At 39.2% G+C, this 21,076-nt stretch overlaps 1 protein-coding gene across 1 annotated transcript in view; it reads left to right on the plus strand.

Moving 5' to 3' along the window:
- Window positions 1-2,427: 2,427 nt before the first annotated feature.
- Window positions 2,428-21,076, plus strand: part of FANCM (Fanconi anemia, complementation group M) — a gene marked incomplete at its 5' end in the record, with an annotated part of 45,994 nt that continues 27,345 nt past the window's right edge. Inside the window, 10 exons of the mRNA XM_010087686.1 lie at window positions 2,428-2,559; window positions 3,355-3,487; window positions 5,359-5,487; window positions 6,003-6,104; window positions 8,886-9,061; window positions 9,709-9,915; window positions 13,083-13,317; window positions 13,985-13,998; window positions 19,950-20,081; window positions 20,669-20,821. Of these exons, the coding sequence (XP_010085988.1) occupies window positions 2,428-2,559; window positions 3,355-3,487; window positions 5,359-5,487; window positions 6,003-6,104; window positions 8,886-9,061; window positions 9,709-9,915; window positions 13,083-13,317; window positions 13,985-13,998; window positions 19,950-20,081; window positions 20,669-20,821 (1,413 nt within the window). The remainder of the gene's footprint in view (window positions 2,560-3,354; window positions 3,488-5,358; window positions 5,488-6,002; window positions 6,105-8,885; window positions 9,062-9,708; window positions 9,916-13,082; window positions 13,318-13,984; window positions 13,999-19,949; window positions 20,082-20,668; window positions 20,822-21,076) is intronic.

The following is a 21,076-nucleotide window of genomic DNA, read 5'->3' on the forward strand; positions in this document are numbered from 1 at the left end:
ATGAAAACATAAATTTATTTTCTACAGAAACATATTTGTATTCAGAGCCCAACTCCATCTCCACTACTTGAGACACAGACTAAGCTTGATCTTCAGCATTTCAAGTGTCCTCATGTCCAACTGTTTAGGGTTTGATGGGAGGGTAAAGTCCTGTTTCAGTGGTATCCTATTAAAATAAAAACCACTGAATTATACCTTGCATGGTCATAAATTTTTTTTTTTTAATACCTTTTTTTATGATCTGGCACAGATATTTCTGTCTCTGTCCTTTTAAAGTGACTTGTCAGATACAGACCAGATACAAAAACAACATAACAATATTAAATGGTTTGGTAAAAGACAAAGATTTTAATTTTAAACTCCTAAAACTAAACCAAATATGAGAAATTAATTTCTTATGCATTTATACTTCCGAATGTTTTCGACTGTATTTTAAGAAAAGACCATTTAATTTCGTTATTTTTTTCCTTTCCTCTGGAAATTCCTAGCAATATTATAGTTTCCAGTTGGTGTTTGCTTGTTGTTAGTGGTGTTAGTGGTTTATTTGGTGCATTTAATCCCTTAGTCTGACTGAGCAGGACTGCAATCCCTTAGTCTGACTGAGCCGGCATGCTTCGTGACTGAGTCTCTCGGCTGTGCTGTGCTTTGCCTGGGGAGCTGTGTGAGGCCTGACCCAGGCTCCTGTGGGTGAAGGTAAACCTGAACACAGGGCTTGGAAGTGCCCCGGGGCTCTTCACCTGAAGACGGACATTCCGCCTGTGCAGCTGGTCTGACACCAACTCCTCCAAGAGACACGGAGCAGCCAGTGCCCCACAGCACCATCCTGCCTTTGGGCTGCTCTAGGGGCATCACCGCTTCCCTTCCAGCTGGGAGTGGACCAGCTGAGCTGGGTTCCTCTCAGCAAAAGCAACAATCCACCTAAGGCATGCTATCCTAATCCCAAGGCCCAGAGAAGGGAAGAGGAGCAACCTTTGATGCAGCAGAGCATTCAGAATTTAGGCTTTGTTTCTATTATTTCTCAGCAGCCTTTATCCATTATAATCTGCTTAGCCTGCTGACTCCAGCTAGCAGTTTTTGAAAGACTTGCAGGCACGGAGTGGGCAGTGTGGAATTTCCCCAGCACATTGTTTCCCCATTTGGGCTGGTGCTTTCACAAGCTTTCCTTCATCCTTCCAAAGTTCTCTTTGTATTTTTGGTTCTCTGGGGGATCAGTGCTGCTGTGGTTGATGACGGCAATTATTCCCACCCCTTTTCTCAGGGTTTACCACATCATGCCACATAGGCAGTGTACACAGAGTAAGAAGGTAAAGGAGTTGATTTTCGGTGAGCTGAAAGAATGTCAATGAAGGGATGAGGCATTTGTCATGCTATAGCCGCCTCAGCGCAGTTCAGCTGCACTGGCGTTACAGTGCCTGGAAAACTTGGGAAGCTCTATGCATGTAAGCAGCTCTCAGGAGCTACCTGCTGTCAAACTGAGTCAAGACTGCCTCTGGAGAATCTTGTTATTGTGTGCTAAGATGTTTTTGGTGCTGCTCGCTAAGTGGGCCAACAGATTGTGAGTGATTTCTGTAGAACAAATCTGATTACCCCAATTATTACAGAGTTAGTGCTCATGCAAAACTAAGTCTATGAAAAAAATCCTGACCACCTAAGGTTGAGAAACAAAGAGGAAAAACAGGATTAAGACGAATTAGTGCACTTCAGTTCCTTTCTTTCACTGATGTGGAAAGCAGGTACACGTGGTGGATGAAAACAAATTGTCTTTTGGCACGGTTTCCAAAGGAAATGGGACACGCCATGGTGCCAGGCTCATCTGCCAGGCGCTTATTCCCCCCTGCTCACATCTCCTGACTCCCATCCTTCCACACACAACTTCCTCACCTGTTGGCTAGCCCTCCACCTGCGGTCATTTAGACTTCTCAAGGATGAATACAAGTTTTCCTGGGACTGAGATGCTGTTGAAGTTGGGGTTAGCAGGAAGAGAGGGAGCTGCAGCATGAGTGCAGTAGCTGGCTACCTGTCCTGTTTTGTTTCCTCTCTGCTCGGCTGGTACTTGTGTGGTTACAAAAGCACAGTGTGTGTTCCCGCTTCTCAGTTATTTGATGGATATGGGGTTATCTTGTGGGCTGGAGGGTGGTTGTCTGGAGGATAGAGGGCACAAATCCATAGGGAACCAAGCTGTAATTGTTCTACTGGTCTGGTCTTAGAAAAAAAAATTGTAAATTAGCCTAGAAATGCTGTGATAGCACCAGGCTGTCATCTGGTGTGTACCAAATCATTCAGAAATCAGTACAGTTTGTTTTGAAAAATTCTATGTTTCTAATAAAATGAATGAGCTGCTTCTGTTCCATTGTGTAAGATCTGTAAGAATGGAATTACTTCAAAGGGCTAAAACATCTTTTGTATGCTTCTGTGTTTTGTTCGCAGGTGCTCGAAACATTTGCCGGACGCTTGATTAAAATTGGAGTTTTATCAAGGCGGGATATTCCCAGCCTTACAAAGTACCAGATAATTCTAGCAAGAGATCAATATAGAAAAAACCCTTCTTCACAAAATGTGGTAAATGTCTTTCTTTATTTCATGTTAATAAAGTAGTGAATAAATAGTAAGATTCCACAGTGTACAAAGTTTCCTGATATATTTTAAGTTAGGTTTCCTTTGTAACATTCTATTTTTATCCCTGGAATAAAATATGCCTACTTGTTCTGTGTTTCTTGATGCTAATATAGGAAATTAAGGAAAATATGAAGAACTCCATTTACAAACTGAAATTGTTTTGAGAACTTAGATTGTAATTACTGACTGCCAGGTTTACACTGTCCCTTCAAAACTACGTTGCTGCTATTTTTCTGTAAATTGTCATGGAGTGTTCGAATTTTGCAGACTTAAAAAAGAATATTCCCTAAAAAAACCCCACAAAAAAAACCCAGAACAAAACCAAAAAATCCACAAACCCTGTGTACCTTAAAAAGAACATGGGGAAATACACTTCACAGTGAGCAAGCCAACTTTCCACACTTAAATTTTGTAGCCTGGGTAGACATGCATTTGTTTTGCCAAATCGTGAATGGATGGTTCAGCTGTCAGATTTTGAGTGTTGCCGCATCAGAAAGCGATGAGGTAATCTTGGAAGATAATACAGGTATTTTGGAGATTGTTTTAGAGGTGGAAATAGATTGTCTTCATTAAGAGCTGTGTAACCTGTTTCCTGCAGGTTTTGATAGACAGACTGCTCGCTGTGCGTTAGTTTGTGCTTTGGCTCTGTTTCCCAGGTATCCATCTTATTCTTGTCAAAAAAAAAACTGCTGCTTGTCAGCTTTCCAATTTAATGATTAATCTGTTTTGTTTTCACAGGGAATCCATCAAGGCATAATTGAAGGAGATTTTGCACTTTGTATCAGTTTATATCATGGTTATGAGCTGCTGCTGCAGATGGGAGTACGGTCATTATTTATCTACCTTTATGGGATTATGGATGGATCAAAAGGTGAAATGTCTTCAGAAATGTCCTTCCTTTTGTCTCCACTCCTCATGTAATTTCCCTCATCTGTGTGGCTAGTTTTGCACAAAACAGCCTATATAAGAATGGGTTGCAAATGTAATTGATATTTTGTTCACCTTCATCCCTGTTGGAAATATGTTAGCACAATGTTAAAGACAGAGTGTATTTGGGAAACTAAATGTGTTTATGTGGCAGCAGTTCCGAAAAAGATAAGGCACAAACAGAACTCAAGGTAAGTGGCAGTAATGTCTCTGGGGAGAGAGAGGATAGCCATTAAACAATTTACACCGAGAAATCATAAAGCAATTCCTCCCCCTATGGCAGAACTCACATATGCGTGAGTTTTAACTGTCTCTGCCAGAAGATTACAGATTTAGACATGTCACTGTACAATTTCTGTCCCAGCCGTGCTTCAATGCTCACTAGGCAAAATAGAAAGTTGTTATTGTCTTTCTCTGTACCTCTTCTATTATCTCAAATGAGATGATAAGAACTGTGCACACTGTTCGGATGTGGGTACAGCATGAGTTCATACAGTGATGCAATAATATTTTCTGTTCTGGACTCAGTTTATTTTCCTAATTCTGTCACTGGCTATGGTGAGTCTCTTGCAACTCTCCACAGCCATTTTTAGACCTGTTGGGTTGTCACCGCTATCTGGAAGACCTGGTTTGTACTGACATCTTTTTTGAGAGAACAAATTTTAACATGGCAATGTCAGTCCAACTGCAAGTTTCTTTTCAACACTGGTTGTGGGAGAGGAAAGTTCCAGTTGTTCAGATTGCCTCATGGTGTGGCTCTCGGGTTTCTTGCTTCATCTTGGTTTACACTTAGCTGTGCAACTGTGGGGTAATTTACAAAAGCTACTTTGCCTACAGCACTGCTTAATTAAAATAGGACTGCTTGGTCCTACGTCTGAACCAAAAGCGTACAGTTCTTGCTTCATATTATAGAATATCTGTAGAATATATTCTTACAGTATGGATGTGCTCATGTCTCATTAATTTTATGCTTTTGACATTTTTACAATTTATTACTTCCACACGTGTAGATTTATACATTCCTAATGGTATAGAGCAGTTGTTAGATCTAGGCACCAGCGAGCATTTAATCTATTTCCTAGTTTCTCAGATTCCTTAAATCCCTGTCTGCTGTTGAAAGATGACTGATGGAAAATAGTTCTAATAAATAGGACCCTGTACTGGTGTTCTGGGAAGCTTGGTTTCTAGCCTGAGTAGAATAAAATTCTTTTCAACATTGACATAAAATAATTCAAGGAACTAATTATTTTTAGCTTTTAGTCTAGGTTTCCTTCTCTTTGGGTAACTGGTAACGTTTAATAGATCACAGAATCACAGAACAGTTTGGGTTGGAAGGGACCTTAAAGCCCACCCAGTCCCACCCCCTGCCATGGGCAGGGACATCTCCCACCAGCCCAGGTTGCCCAAAGCCTCATCCAGCCTGGCCTTGAACCCCTCCAGGGTTGGGCTGTCCACAAGTTCTCTGGGCACCCTGTTCCAGTATCTTGCCACCCTCATCGTTTCTGGATTGGATGGCTTTTCTAGTGCTAAATAGATGATGTGAAACTTTTTCGTTTACCTGCAGGACCAGGTTTCTGTCTATACATATGTTTTTCATGTTTAAATTCATGCTTCTATGTTTAAATTCTACAGTGGCATCTTCCCTGAAAAAATGTTGATGCCAAATAGTATTTATTACATTTTCTAAAGCTAACATGTATCTTTTAGCTCTTGAAAGGAGCTTGCTGCTTCTGAGGAGGCTTGTCTTTTTTATAGCAAACATTATATTCACTCCAGAGAGTAAATACTAAGGCTTTTTAATAACTTTTTACAAAGTGTTAACCCGTACGAAGAATGAACTTGCTCGTAATGAGGACTTCATGAAGCTATACCAGAAGCTTAGAGACATGTTTTCAGACACATCTCTGGCTTCAGTGAATGGAAATGTTTACAAGAGTAAAACAGGTCAGTATTTCCCTTTTAGGGACAGAATATTTACTTTCTGTTTAAATGAAAAAGTAAATACCTTGACATAATTGGTAGATGCAGGAAGCTATTCGTTGTGCTACACTCGGCCGGTATTCTTTATTCCCGTTTGTCTTCCCCAGACTCATATCCATCTCTCTATCCATCTATCTGTCTATCCATCTTCTCTCAGCAGTTTTAGCTACCTTCAAACAAGTCTTTTATGTTTCAAGTTTTTAATTTGATTTAAAATGGAAGGTTATAATATGGGTGTTTGACTGTATACCTTTTATAATGTGACTAACAAAAGTAACAAGACTTTCTTAAAAACTGGGTTTAACAGATGTGCTTCTGTAAGTAGTTTACTAATTTGTTTAGGTGAATGCAATTAGTACTAGTGTCAGGAATTTGTATGTGTGATTCAGAGAATTATAATGGGAGGAAATGAAGTTCACCAAACCTTCATATCTGTTGCAGGTTTACTTACATCTTGAATTGCTTTATTTCCTTTTCAGTGTTTGAAAATAAAAAGGAATTCATCTACAGCCATCCAAAATTAAGGAAATTGGAGGAAATTGTAATAGAACACTTCAAATCCTGGAAAAAGGGACATTCTGGTAAGTACCAACAACTCAAAGAAAAAGTATCCGAACAGTTGGACCTGTGGATGAAAACAAGTAATATCCTACTGATTTATTTCCTACTTTGTTGAAGTGCTTCTTTATAGTTCTGTATATTTGTATGTCTTCTGTGTGGAAAAGTCCTCTTTAGAAGAACTATAGCATAACATTTCTTAACATTCTATATGTTATCCTTATTATTTTGATAGAAGTTGTTCCAACAGCTTAGTAAAACAGGGATAGTAAACTCCTTCCTAGTGCTTCTATGTCTCACGATTTTCAGTCACAGAATTTCTTCTGGAAACCATCTCTCAGGGCAGTGCTACCATTACCTCCTGCAAAGTTAGATGCGATGTGTTTATGGAGCCAAAGGATAAAATTTTGTTCTGATATCCAGCCTGTTGCTAAGAATAACAAACTCAGGCATTGAATTGAAGTTTAAAACCTTCAGTTACCTTATCCTGTCTCTTGTTCTTTTTTGTCTTGACCAAAAGGGAAAAAAATATGTGTGATACAGTAGGACAAGATTATGAAGCAGCGTATTCTGAATCATTCAGATGTCTCTGGTTTCAGGAGGTTTCAGCTTCTTGATCCAGTTACTTTTGGAATGATGATGTCAGTAACACTAATCTTTTTTTCAACTTCTTCACTTTTTTCCTTGTGTTTTTAGATCCTTGTGCTCTGTGAAGTTCTGATAATTTCTGACCTTCTCTTCTGTGGTTTGTTTTTTGGTTTTTGTTTGTTTTCCTATCTTAGATGCTTGATTCTCAGAATACACATTAAATGACTGTTACTTTCTAGTAGGCAACTTTAAGTTTCCTCATTTCTGTTTTGGTTAATTTATAATATGTCCAAATGCATTTAATCAAATTACTTTCTTTTAATTTTTTTTTTCTTCCCCATTTCCATCCATACTTCCCTGTGTCCTCACTGACTCCTTCCATGCCTCTGTCTCGTTTCCTGTAACAGCATCTTTCTAAGCTATTGTCTTCTGTTTTCAGATTTGGTGTTCTGTACTGGAGTTACTTTAAGTTTCATATTCAATACCCTTCCATCTTCTGTTGATAGCAAGGTTCATCAGATACGTTTTCCCTTGCAATGTTGTCAGACTCTTAACATTACTAACAAGTAATTAATATGCAGATGTTTCGTTAATGGGTTTTGTGTCTGTGTACATGAACTGTAAATCTTTACTGTTAGAAATACAAAATTACTGTAACCGCGCAGAAAGAAAAAATAATCTTTTGTAGCATAGTTGGCGAGCTATGGTAGCGTATCCGTATCTAGTCATATCTTGAGCTAGGTAGGTTAGGTTTTCTTGCTGTCCTTCCTTGCTCCTGATCCCTGTAACCTCCTCTGTCCGCATAACTAGCATGCAAGGCAAGGCCATGGGGAATGCAAAGCAGTGTCCTGAACACAGTTCTCTAGATGTATGTAGTTAAACTTAACAACCTGAAATCTTTGTGTAGTGAGACACTCTGAATTTGTTTATTTGCCTTATTTTTCCCTGTGTCACGGCATCCCTGATGATATCTTTTGAGCAATAACTCAAAACCTGTATTTCTACCCTTACTACCTGTTTCTTCCAAGGAAATGCTCAATTCCCGTGTACACAAGTAGCTACACCCTAAGTTCTGGTTTTGTACTCTGCCTGAATAGAGTACACACCCGTGTCCTGATTTCTCCCTCCTCCATACAAGAATTTGTTATGAGTCTGTTAATAAAATCTTGAGTACTTACTGAGATTCCAAACAGAATCGCATGTATCTTTGCTCCATCAGAAGGCTCTGAAATAAAAGCCTAAATCATTATGTGAGCAGTGTAAAATCCATTCAGCATTTGTTTCAGGAACTCATGCAAGTGTGTAGTATCTCTAGGGAGAAAAAAAAAAAAAAACAAACCAGAAGCAAACAAAGCCCCTGAACTTAACTCTGCTTTTTTCCGATTTTGCATTACTGAGCTACTCTGAATCATAATTCATTGTGTTCGTGCCTGTGTAATTTTTAAAATGAATAACTACTTCCCCAAAGCCTTTTCCTTGAAAGGCCTTACGTTTGGTACGGAAAGGGAGAGCATTAATAGCCCAAGTCATTAGCTGTATCAGGAGCAACCCCAGCTCTTGTTTCCGCCCTTTGAAATGGAGCCTCTCATATGAGAACTTGTGGGACTGGTGCCCAGCTGCCTGTGCAAACAGACCCGTTTCTAGCTAGTGATCAACCAGGAGAAGTGTGAGCTTCCTGACCATGCGGCTATTGCCCCTGCTGTGCAAGATGCACTTACCAGCGATTCAGGTGAGAGCAAGCTAACATTCTGGCCAGCCCTTAAGAAATGTTGGCTCAGCATAATAGGCTTCTCCCAGCTAATCTTCTGTATGTGGATTACTGGTCAGATTGATTATGGGCTGCTAATGTCTTGAATTTTCTGTGTGTGTTTTGGATAAGGTCGAGGAGGTAATGGCAGCAGTATTAAATTTTTTACGATACAGGGACAGATGCTACTGAGTGTTATTGCTATTAAAGTAATGAGAATATGCTAAAAATAGATATAGAATAATGTTCAGAATAAAGTTAGAGGAGGAGAATCAAATGAACTCACCTAAGTAAGCTGAGTACCCAGAAGACAAAATCTGTGATGGTATAACATCAGAAGTGTGGTTTTGGTCAAAGGTGCCTTGCTAAGAAGCCTGTCCTTACTTTTTCATTGGTAATTATTTTAAAATCATGCGTAAAAGTGCTTTTCTGATTTTTTAAAATTAAACAGATCAGACCATGACTGAAGGCACATCTGTGGACGCTGTGGATACCAGAGTGATGATCTTCTCGTCATTTCGAGATAGCGTGCAAGAAATTGCAGAAATGCTTTCCCGGCTCAGTCCGGTTGTTAGAGTAATGACATTTGTTGGGCACTCCACAGGAAAGAACACGAAAGGCTTCACACAAAAGGAACAACTTGAGGTAAAGAAAAGATGAGCCTTGTTTTAGGAAATAGGAATAAAGAGTATTAATAGTGTAAATAACTACATGAGTATTGATACTGATTGTATGGCAGTGACCGAGATTTAAAGTGTCATTAGTAAATTCCTACATAGTTCAATTGCTTTCAGAGTATTCAAAATTATACTCACTGAACAGAATGTATAAGTAGAAATATTTTCTATATTTACATTATATTAAAAACTTCTAATTTTTAAATATTTGAAAATCTAGGGCAATGTTCAAATACTTGCTTAGGGGATTGTTTTTTTCTTTTAAGTAGAAAAAATAAGATACATCCTTAAATTTTGATCTAGCAAAGTTAAAAAAAATATTTAATTGCAAAATTGGGAGGATCAAGTTTAGAAGAATGCCATGGTTAGAGTCAGAATAAGATGTGCTTTTTATCCTTTATTTTAGAATTGAAGGGTTGATATATCTCTGTTGATACATTAGCGCATGTCATTTGATCACGAGGTATTAGCTGACAAATTCAGAAAGACTAAGGTTTGTAGTTTTAAAATAGAAATTGTTTTTTTCAAATTCTGTCTGAACCTAGAGAAACAACAAGGTGTGTATAAGGGGCTTTCTGGATCTCTTGTTAAATCTAATTTTAATCATTTACTCAGGTGGTCAAACGCTTTCGTGAAGGTGGGTATAACACTCTGGTCTCTACCTGCGTTGGGGAAGAAGGCTTGGACATCGGAGAAGTTGATCTCATCATCTGCTTTGATGCTCAGAAAAGTCCCATTCGCCTTGTGCAGAGGATGGGCCGAACTGGGCGCAGGCGGCAAGGCAGGATCGTCGTCATCCTCGCCGAAGGGCGGGAGGAACGTGTGAGTGTGCAGCTTCCTTCTTGCTGGGAAAGCAAAGTGACTTGTTTAGTCTGTTCCAGGAAAGTACATACTGTCTGTTAAAAATCACAGCAATCCTGAGCCCTCCTAGCAACATTTTAACCACCCCTACAGGAAAGCGTAATAACCCCCAATATTCTAAAAATACGTGCACTTTCTCAATGTGAAGGGCGTCAAGCCTTTGTTCTTAATAACACTTATTTTGTAAATGATAATCTGACACTCAGAAAATACAAGGGTTTTGCCAAGGGCACAGAACAATGTGTGGAAGAGATAGGGGTGAAGCTCGAGAGCAGGAGGACTGGAAGCGTCTCGCTCTGAATCGCTGACGACACTGCTCCTTCAGCAAGTACTTAGTGGTAGCAGACTTACGTGTGCGGTCTGAAGAGATCAGCTTAAGTGGAAATCTACTTTTGCTAAATTCCTGAACCTCAGCACTCAACTCGGAGTATAATTAATCGTCTCTGAGCGCAGGCTGCCCCTTGGGAAGCTAACGTACCAGTGGCAACTGAAGCAGCGAGTTGTGAGCCAGGGAGACAGATCTCCAGCTGTGCCAGCACGCTGCCCAGCTTCATCCCGCAGCCGCACCATCTCGAGGTCTGATCTGAAGAAGGTGGCAGGGCAGGGGTTAGGTTGGAGGAGGCAAGGCAGTCCCGGTTGACATCACTCCTTGGGGAGATGGGTTGCAGAGTAATATGGAACTGCATCTTTACAGTTTCATCATGCAACCCCTGTTTGAACGCAAGGCACTTCCAGGGTGCACCTCACCGTTCTGGCTGCAAATTGATTTTGTTCTTTGATGGTTTTTTTACTTGTGAGTTTTGTTCTGAGTCTGATCAGGTTTCATGATAGACAAGTCTGAGATCTGTGTAAGCTAATTGTAAACCTAAAATTTCAGAGTCTTGCTATTATTTCATTTATTCCAACCAATGTTGTGCCTCTGGTTTAAATTTGTAGGTAACAGGGATTTAATTCTAAATGAGGGTCCAAAGAATCCTGCCTGAGGAACAAAAACCTGCCTTGACAGGATGAGAGTGAAAAATTATAAAAGTGAATGGCATTTGTAAATAGATATTTTCTCTTGCTGCTTATGAAGAGTGATTACCACTGAAAGCTCTGCCCTGTAATGGGATATTAAAATGGTCCCTTAAAGTCCTTGGGGTTTTCACTTAAGCAGTTGGATTACTGAGTTCTTCAGATTTTCTCAGAAATCTTTGATGCAGAACCTTCTCCCAGGTATCCCAGGTAGGATAGTAATTATAGATAGGTTTTTTTGAGATCATTAAATAAATTTTAAAATTTAATTGCTGAACGATATTGGCTTTGTTTGGTTGGTTTTGCTCAGGGTTTTGTTTTGGTTTGATTTGTGGGTTGTTTGGTTGTTTGGTTGGTTTTTTTGTTGGTGTGTGTTTGTTTTTTTTTTTTTTTTTAATCTCCTTCCAGAGCTGTTAAGGTGGAGATTCTTCTTCATCACATAACTTGCAGCTAAGTAATTAATGGTCTCATATTAATTCATAGGTTTTGGTTTTTAAAAAAAATCAAACCACTTCAAGTCAATTATAAAGCTTTTGAATAAATTTTATTGGGAAAAATTGGAAAATGCAAGTCTGGAAGTTTGACATTTGTCAGGAATTTCTGTTACAGAAAAGTTACAGGTCCTCCCCTCCCCTCCCCTGGCACGTCCCTGCCTGGTTCAGCTGTCCCCCGTGGAAGCACACTGCGTCTCAGCCAACTTATGAATCTTCTGCCTTTCCAGTTTGGCCATATTCTGAGTTGTGCTGTGGTTTGAGTTTGGTGTTTTAACATCTTGATACAGCTCAGCTGCATGTGGGTCAGCCTGGCAGGGATCTGCTGGCTGCAGATTGACACCGGTCCAAAGAGAAGGGCACCAGGGAGCTCCCAGCCTCGCAGCTCCCGTCAGGCCGAGCAGACCCCCTCTGTGAAACACAGGGAAACATACTGTCTCAGTAAGAGCAGAGTAACAATTCTGTTAAGCAATGGGTTTGGTCATACAACCTTTTTTCCATAAAAAGACTTTTTTACCTGTTCTGGGATTAGAAGATATTTATTGGAACGCCTGAGGGACAGTTTGTTTGAGCTAGCTGTTAACCTCTTCCAGTTTTATTCGGAGAGCATCTTTTTGTGTCCATCTCCTCTAATGCTAGTTTCCAAAGATCATGTCTCTCCAAAGAACGTAGCTGCCATACTGCCGTACTCAGAGCTCTTAGTCTGCTTAGCTGGGTGTGCTGTCTCCAGCGGTGACCTGTAACAGAGACTCCCAGAAGAGTATTAGGACAAGAAATGTTAAGAGAGGGGACCACTTTCTTTCCTTAGTTTCTCCATCATTGTTTTGGTTTCCCTCTTGCACAATAAGAATGGAGTGTAATTAAAAGGACTTGGAGCATAAATGACATTAACAAATAATTTGGACCTTTTTTTTTGTTTGACCTCCTTTTTTGTTTCTGTTGTAATCTCATTTACATCATCCCTGTATCTATTGCAGATTGTAAATTCCCCTAGGCAAGGGCTGTGTTTCTCTTTCTCTCAAGTGCCTGCTTCTGATCTCTTTACAGAGTGAAAAAGCTGTACATTGTTTGATATTTTGTATTGTTTGTAACTCAAAGAACAATCGCTGTTCTTTGGTTCTCCCTGCTTTTTGTTACATTTTACTTTGAATGTTTTGCCTAGGCACAAAATGGTGATAATCCAAATTTAATTTGACTTGGATATTTTAGTATGGAAGCTCTTAAAAAAAGAAAACAAAACCAGAAGAATTTAGTAGCTATTCTTTAATGTATTTAGCACCAGATTTTCAGCACAACCTTGTTGCTTTGTTGCTTTCATCTATGTCCTTCGGTTCCTTTCCTCTCTCTTCCTTGGTTACCATAATGTGGAGGCATACTGCAAGAACGTGAACAAGCAGTTGTGTTCGCCTAACAGACAAGATTCACAGAAGGGGGTATGTGATTGGCTCTCAGGGCTTTGCATCTATTTTGTTATAGTTGTGTTTGGGAAAGAAAAGAAAAAAAAATATCTCGATGATGGAACATAAATTCATGAGTAACCTCACAGACACTCAGGTATTTTACTTTTGATCCAAGTTGTGTGAAAAAACAATCTAAGAACATGATTTGTCTTCTCCTTTACAGACTTACAATCAAAGCCAGTCTAACAAAAGGAGCATCCACAAAGCTATTTCAGGAAACAAAATGCTTCATTTTTACCAGCATAGTCCACGTATGATTCCAGAAGGCATCAATCCAAAGTTGCATAAAATGTTTATTACTGCTGAAAAATATGAACCAAGCAATTCAAGAACGCTTTCCAAAGAGAGAAGGTCTGGTTCCCTCCAGCATAGATCTGCTCTCTTTTCCTGTGTCACTGGTAAGAGGATTATGGTGTTTTTCTAAGTACTGCGTAAGCTGCTATCTCATGTTGTTATATTACAGCATTATCAACCTGTGTGCTCACGTGAGTTTCGGGTCTCCGGCAAAAGTGTAATTTCTGTCAGCTGTAGCCCTTTGACTGTGATACTGTGCTGACTGCTGCTTTGATGCCTCATCATTTTCTTGTAACATCCTTAAATCACAGTTCCACCCTTAAATGTCCATACTTCAAATTAGATATTTGCTTCATTTTTCTCCATAGAACTTGTCATGGAGGTAAGGTCCGAAACTCCAGCTGTGAACAGAAGCAGCAAATGTTCATGATGTCTTCTGAAGACTTCTGGTGTACCTATGTCAGGTGGCATAATTGTCACGTAAATGTTTAGTGGTAGTTCTAGACCAAATCTGGTTTTGGGCTTTAACAGTTAGGCTTAATGTTTTCATTAATATGAGAAACGGATCTCTTACACCTTTGTAAATGACAATAAGACAGAAATGCTTGAAAACTAAAGGATTTTGACGAGGGGAAAAGGAGAAATCAATGATAAGATATTTATGAATTGTACACACCCGTGGAGAAAAATGAATCTAAAAAGAGAAATGTCTCTTTAGCTGATGCAGTTATGTGGCACTGAAATGCTCAGTAAATAGAACAAAATTATAAGATAGGAAGAAAGAGGTGAGTTTTGTAAATACTTGGAAACCGTCATGCTTGATCTCCTTGGTTAAGTGCTTTCTGTAAAGGCCAATAGCAACTGCCGTAAACAAGAAACTCCTAAAAGACTTGGGAAGCTTCATATTTCAGTATCTGAGTAGTTAGACTTTAGAGTTAGTGGTTTTTAAATGCTTCTGATCAGAAATGTTCTTCTCAAAATCTACATCTGGTCACTTTTCAAACAGCATCCAGGGCAAACAAAAGGCTGAACGCAGAAAGGGGAAGCAAGGTACGGAATCATGTAGAAAAAAAATAACCAGTTTCCGCTTTGGCCTCCAAAAGAGTTCATGCTCTCTCCCATTTCGCAGGGTAGAAATGTGATGGCAAAGGATCAGTATCGATAAATCGAATCTGTACATGCCATCCTCAGCCCAGACTCTTTCTGAGTACACATGTGCTGCAGACACAGCTGTGGCACGGTTCTGGTGGTGCTCCTGCTCGTGATGCTTTCCGCTGTGCCTCTGGAGCCTGCTGGAAAGTGTGCTTATCTGGGCTTTGTGCACAACCCCGGTGGGGGCCAGCGGGGAAACCAAGGATGGAATAAACAGACTCAGCTTGCAAGAAGATAAGCAGAGCAAAACATGGAATTAAAATAATCATTTTAGAATGTTTGCAGGTCTGGCCTAGAAAAGAGAAATGAGAATCAGTAAGTGCATAAAGAAGATATTATGCTGAAAAGATTTCCTGCACACTTCGAACGCTGTAATTACCAGGTTCCTTTTGTGTGAAATATGTTCTTCACTTGTGGCGGCTGCTAACCTAGGGCACTTGGAGGTCTATTAGTTGCCAAAGATGAACATGATTGACTGCCCAGCTTGCAAAGAAGTGTTTCAGGAGTGCAAATTATTGAGCACCAGCTTCATGCGTTGATGTCCCCTTCACTACTGCATGAAGGAACTGTCTGTTTCTGATTTTTATGATATTAAAGATAAATCTCAAAAAGAAGGGAAAGGTCTTTAATTTTTGCATTTTCTCCTCTCCTTATTTCAATGCCACCTTCCACATTAGCAAATAGAAAAAGCAGTAATGAATAAACTGTATATATTCTTGTTATGCTCTTTCACTTTTCGTTTGTTCTTGAAGTTCAGCTGATCTTCAGGTTTGTCCATGGAAGAGTACATGTGCACAGAAATTGAAGTGTCATAGGCAGAAGTATCGTAGTACTTCCAGGCATTCTCCTTCTTTTCTAGTCAAAGTTAAATATTTCCCGTTCTTCTTAATTTGATTCAATTTCTATTAGTTTTACACTATCCTTCCACTGCAAAACCTCTCTCATAAATTTTATGTGTTTGCCAGTACCAGAAGGACACATTATTCTTGTCTTGCCCCATCTGTGTGAACAGAACCCCAGTGTGTTCTTCAGTTGTGTTCAGTTGTATGAGCTTTTCTTCAAAACCTACTGCAAAAATGCCATTACTTACCAGTCCTCTTATATTGTTTTTTCTAATTTGAGATTCTTTTCTCTCTGTTTTTTTTTTTTTTCCCCCTTGTTGGCTGGTTGTGGTTTGTTGTTTTTTTTTTTTTCTTTTTTTATTTAAGAGTTTGCTAAAATCATATCAGTAAGTGCAGTAAAATGAAAAAGCATTTCAGAAAGAATAGTTTTGTGCTTAAAATGGCTTGGACTCATTGGAGGAAAAATCTCTGAACAGATGTCTTTGGAGACAGCTCATGTCTTCTGTGCTCATCTTTTTTTATGTTGTAAAATGACAATAATGCACAAGATATTTGAAAAGCTGAAAGTGCTGAAAGATCTGGATAATCATCTCTAACGTTATTCTCTTGGGAAGTTCTGTGCCAATCTCTCCACTCTGTGAGAGGTCTGAAACCACAATAGGCATGGAAAAAAGAGCTAACATGTATGAAAATGTGCTCTTCCCATGTCTTGTTGTTCATAGTAGCTGAATGTCTTTTTAAGCTATCAGTAATTTCTTTTGTTTCCCTTTTTGCATTGCATTTGTATTATGAAATCTCATTTTGTTAATTTCTTCTTTTCCTGCTTCTTCACAATTACTCTACTCCCTTTTCAGATTGTATCCATTTGGAGTTGTCTATAGCTGCGTTTTCTGTTTCATTTTACAATTTCACATTATTTCTTTAATTGCTGGTTTTGTCTTAATGATGCAATCTTCCTTTACTGTCTTCTTTTAAAATATACCAAAGTCTTCTCCAGTCTTTAGACCTTCGCAGTTTTTTGATGCCTTTCCAGTTGCCCATGCCTTTTAATATGGTTGTGACAAGGCCTTTGGATCGCTGATAAATTTTCTGAGTTCATCTCCTATTTGAATTAAACATGCATAATAACGCACATTACCTTCTCGAGTGGTTGCTGGAAAACAATATAAATACTGCAGAAGGCTGCTGGTTTCAATGTTTATTTTCTTTGGGGGAAAAAAAAAAAACCAAAAAAACCAAAAAAAAAACCAGGATGTGTTTATGCAGCTCCTTAAACTGGGATTTCTAGTCCTGACAATACCCGTGTGGTAGGAAGGAATAAAACACTTCCCATGTGCCTTGTACCAGCTTTGTCTTGTCCTGCTTTTTGCAGTAGAGAACTGGCTTCCTCTGATTCAGACAATGCCTGGCCTTTTGCTTCTGAAAGTTAAGTCGCCTGCCCGCTTCTTGTGTGTATACATATTTTATTTTATTTCTTTAAAGAGTGTTTTACCTTTGCCTTTCTTGCGTTACACCTTTCATTGTTTTCAGGATGACAGCTACACAAAACTTTCCTCATAAGGTGGTGGGTTTTTTAAAATTTATTTCGGCTACACCTTATTTTGAATTATCTTTTTCAGCCTGTGACATGGCTTCTCCAAAATACCAATTGCATCTTCTTCTGTAGCCATGCCTGCCCCAAACAAGCTGCTTGTGCTGTGTATGGGAGCGTGAATATCGATTTTTTTTTTTTTTTTCTGGCCAAAGTGGCCTCAGCAGCAATATTGTGGTCATTGCTTTACCCGTCCTTCTTCCCTGACCACTTCCCTCTCCCACATTCACACGCTTCTAGTAAAGGAAGATTATTCTGCAGCTGTAATTTCTTAGGTAAACCAGCAGAACCTGAGGACAGGTGAAAGTTTCTTTTGCACCAGCAGCTTTCTTCATACTGAGAAGGACAGTTTACAACAACAGATTTGAGGTATCATGGCTCTGGCTGTGCTGTCCTGCTCAGCATGGTGCTTCCAGTTCCTTCTTTCTTGTCCTTAAGCAGAGTTTTTTCTCTGAGAACTGACAGATTCCCTGCTAGCTACAGGCTAAATCTACTTTCTCTCCCTCCAGGCTATTTCTTGCTCTCCTCCCAGTTCAAGGGAAAGGAAAATATTTTGGTTCTGGAGAAAAATATGGAAAATAACATTAATTATTTTAGGGTAGGTCTGTTTGTGGTAGTATGTTGCATCTGTAACTCAGAAAATGTTCTTGAAGATAATTACCCTTAACGTGAGCATGTGCTCAAACTTCACATGAAGGGGAGACACCGTTGCCAATTGCTAAATTCAACAGGACAGGGTATTTCTCAACCATGGATCCAAACAGCCTAATCACTTTTTTTATTAGGATGGGGAAATTTCTTCTGTGAGAGGTAAGAGTTCCTGGTACTTCGCAGTTGCTCAATAGTGTACAGCTTAGCTGTCTATGAAATCCTGTAAAAAGCTAGAGCTTATCTGTAGGATATTAATGAGATGTGCGTGTCTCATGGTATTTTATATTCCCTCAGTGAATCTGTCCACCAGCATGTCAGCTTCCTACCTGTGCTCTAATATTAGCCACAGTGGTCAAAGCTGTACATTGAACTTTACTAGTGTCCATGCTACTGTTCATTATTTATGTCTGTTAATCTAGTCAATGTATTTTTTAAAATTTCTTTGGCTCTTAAGTAGTTTGCTTTTTAGTTTTGGGAACTCTTCTTCATCCACACAGTGAATTTTAGTAATGTCTGACTCGTGGCTTTGTGTAAAAATGAAGCACTTCATAACGTGCAGAGCTGATAGTGCTGTGCTCAGCTGTAGGGATTCCTCGTCGGTGCAAACCCGTGCCTGTCTCCCTGGGCAGCTTGCCTGTGTTTTAGCAAGCTATTCTTTCAGAGTGCTCTACAGAACTCTCCCTGAAAGCTCTTTTTCCTTCTGTTAAGAGTGAATTAGGAGTTTGTGAACAGTGAAAATAGAAGGTGGGTTTATTTTTGGTTTGTTTTTGCTAGCCCTTAGGTCCGACGTTGTACTTATATGCTGGCCTACAAGGTCTTTCTCTGGTGCCCACTGTTTCCCGTCTAACAACTTGCTGTTTGAAAATGCGTTCTTGGTTCCTTGGTAGGCCGTCTCTTTGCTTCTTGGTTATGAAGACAAGTCTTAGGTGAGGCAGAGGAGTCAGTTTGGAGTGACCAAGGGCGTTAGGTTTTGGTTACAACTGAGGACTCTTTCTGGCCTTTGTACCTTGTCCAGGCAACGCTGTCCAGAAGTCCATGCTAATCCAGGATTGACTTATTCTGTCTTGGTGTGTGGGTGCGGGATATTAACTGCTGGAGCAGACCTAATACTTAACTGTTCTTATAAACAACAGGAAAGGTTGAGAGATGCTTTTCTGAGAAATGTTCTTCATTTTCTTTCAGTTCTCTCTTTTTTCTTCCTCTGCTGGGTCCTTCTAGACTTGGGTCAAAAATGTTTTAGTAGCAATCTTGATCTTCTGGGTTTTTTTAACAATGGCCTTAAAAAACTTCAGTGTTGGTACATTTTTTCCAGCTGTCAAAGACTTCTTCTGAGCAGGACTTGAACCTAGGACTCAAGTGTCAGGGTTCTGGTTTTGAGTCTCTAATAACCATTGTCACACCATCCATCTATTGAGAAGTGCAGGCTGATTCCTCTGACATGGTTTTCATTCAGAATAGGGTGTTGGCTGCAGATTCGCCCCAAATCCTGTCTGCAGAGTGATTGTCAAATTAACTAATTGTTTTTCTCCAAGCCTCATACATCTGGGCTGAAAGTAATTACATTCGTAATATGCTCTTAACACCGACTCTTTGGATGTTCCTTTGCTATTCTCACTGATGGCTGTTGTGATGGATTTGGAATTTTTTTTTGGATAGCGGTGGTATCTAGGCTTGCTCTCAGATTGCCAAAAATGACTTCATTTCCTCTTCATCGCTGCAATGTACTCGCTCAGAGCCAAGCAGCACCAGGGCCTTGTGCTCAGTAAGCTGCCATATGAGCACTTATTTTGTTTTTATCTAGCGTTGGTGCTCACAGGTGCCCTATACTTCCCACTTGCAGTTATGAGTCTGAACAAAACTCATGAGCCTCTTTTTTGCTTTCCCTGCTCCTCAGCAATTTTCATAGCACTTTTGTTTTTGTCCTCTTATTCATCTGCATGTCCTTAACAGAGGAAATAAATTCAAAAATTTGCTAACAAATACTTTGTCATAACAAATTCATGTCTTTATTTAAAGAGTAACTTTAGAAAAAAAAAAAAAAAAGGGAGGGGAGAGAGGAAAAAAAAAAAGCTTTTACTTATTTGCATTTTGTTCCCCAAGGTCTCCGAAGCAAATGTTTAGAAATTCAAGCCATATGCTTTCCCTGTTTGCTATACTGTCTTCAGGGTGTATAGGTGTTTGATATGCCTGTATCTCTATTTGTATCTGTCTATATATATCTTTGTTCTTATGATGCTTTCCCCCTAAACAATAATTTAATATATATATATGTATATGTTATAATCCATAACTATAATACATACGACACTGTTTTGATACTAGTTTCTGACATCAGATTCTCTATATCTGGTTTTGCTCGTGGCACAGAGAAGGTATTGTTTCTTTTGAGTGGTATCGTACAAAGTTCTTTTTATTCTGTGTATCCTTTTTCTTAAAGGAGGTAACATTTTCCTGTTATTGTTTTCCCCCCATAGGACAAAAGCAAATACACTCTCATGAGAATTGGTCTCTGTCACCTGAAGAATTTGAAATATGGGACAGACTTTACAGGATTAAGGAAAGTGATGGAGTAAAGGAACCGGTATTGCCTCAAATTCACTTTGAAACCTTAGAAAACCTGGAAGACACATCAGTGAGTTTAACCTAGATGTAACGTTTCCTTTGGCATGAGGCCTAAAGGATACCCTAAGTTAACAAAGTTAACAGTGAATTTGAAGGAGGTCTATATTAAAAATGCAATTTTGAGAATTATTTGTAGGTTTAGAGGTTAAGAATTTAGGAATTGGATGTTTGAAATGGGTCTTTGAGGTTAGGTCTGTAAGTTAAAAAGACATTAAAAAGTCTCTGTATCCTTAAGTTCTGTTCCTGTTTCAAAGAATTCCATGTAGGATGCTGCATTCGTGATGGTGGTGTATCCACGCTTTTTCATTTGCTTGTTTGTAAAAGTGTTATTGAAAGAAAACCCCAAGTTTTACAAGCTCTTTTCTGATTCGGAGAAAAAAAATGGAGCTTTTGTGTCATTTCACCACTTAAAACATGAAAAGCCGTGACAACACAAAGCACCGAATTCTTTTACTTCAGACCAGACTTAAACCTTTGTGATAATGTTCAGATATTTCTCTGCATTCAGACTGTTGTCTCTGACAGAGAAGTGAACGTTAGGTTTGCTAAACAATTTATTGAATAAATCTCCTTGTCAATCTTCATTTCAAACTGCAGAAGCATGAAGAGGAGGCAACTCACAAACTTTCCTTGTCTGAATGGAGGATTTGGCAGAACCGTCCTTTTCCTACATTTATGGTCGAACACTCAGATCGTTGTTACAATTTTATCAGTGTTATGGAAATGATAGAACTGCTGAGACATGAACAGGTAAGGTGTTTACGTCTGGCTGCCTGGAAACGTGCACAAGTATTTGATGCATAATTAGAATATTTAAAAAATAATGAGAGTTCTAGTTCTGTCTGGTCAGCTGAAACAACATGTGGGAAGTGGTTGTGTTGGGCTAAGTTAGGCACTGTGAAATTAATAATGGGTATTTAATTTTCTTTCAAAGTGTCTCCCACTGGTATTCTGTAATTCTTAATCTTTTCCATGGAAGTTGTTTAAAAAGTTAGTATTCCCTAC

This window comes from Pterocles gutturalis, unplaced genomic scaffold (assembly GCF_000699245.1).
Source record: "Pterocles gutturalis isolate BGI_N339 unplaced genomic scaffold, ASM69924v1 scaffold22236, whole genome shotgun sequence".
NCBI classification, from domain to species: Eukaryota; Metazoa; Chordata; class Aves; order Pterocliformes; family Pteroclidae; genus Pterocles; species Pterocles gutturalis.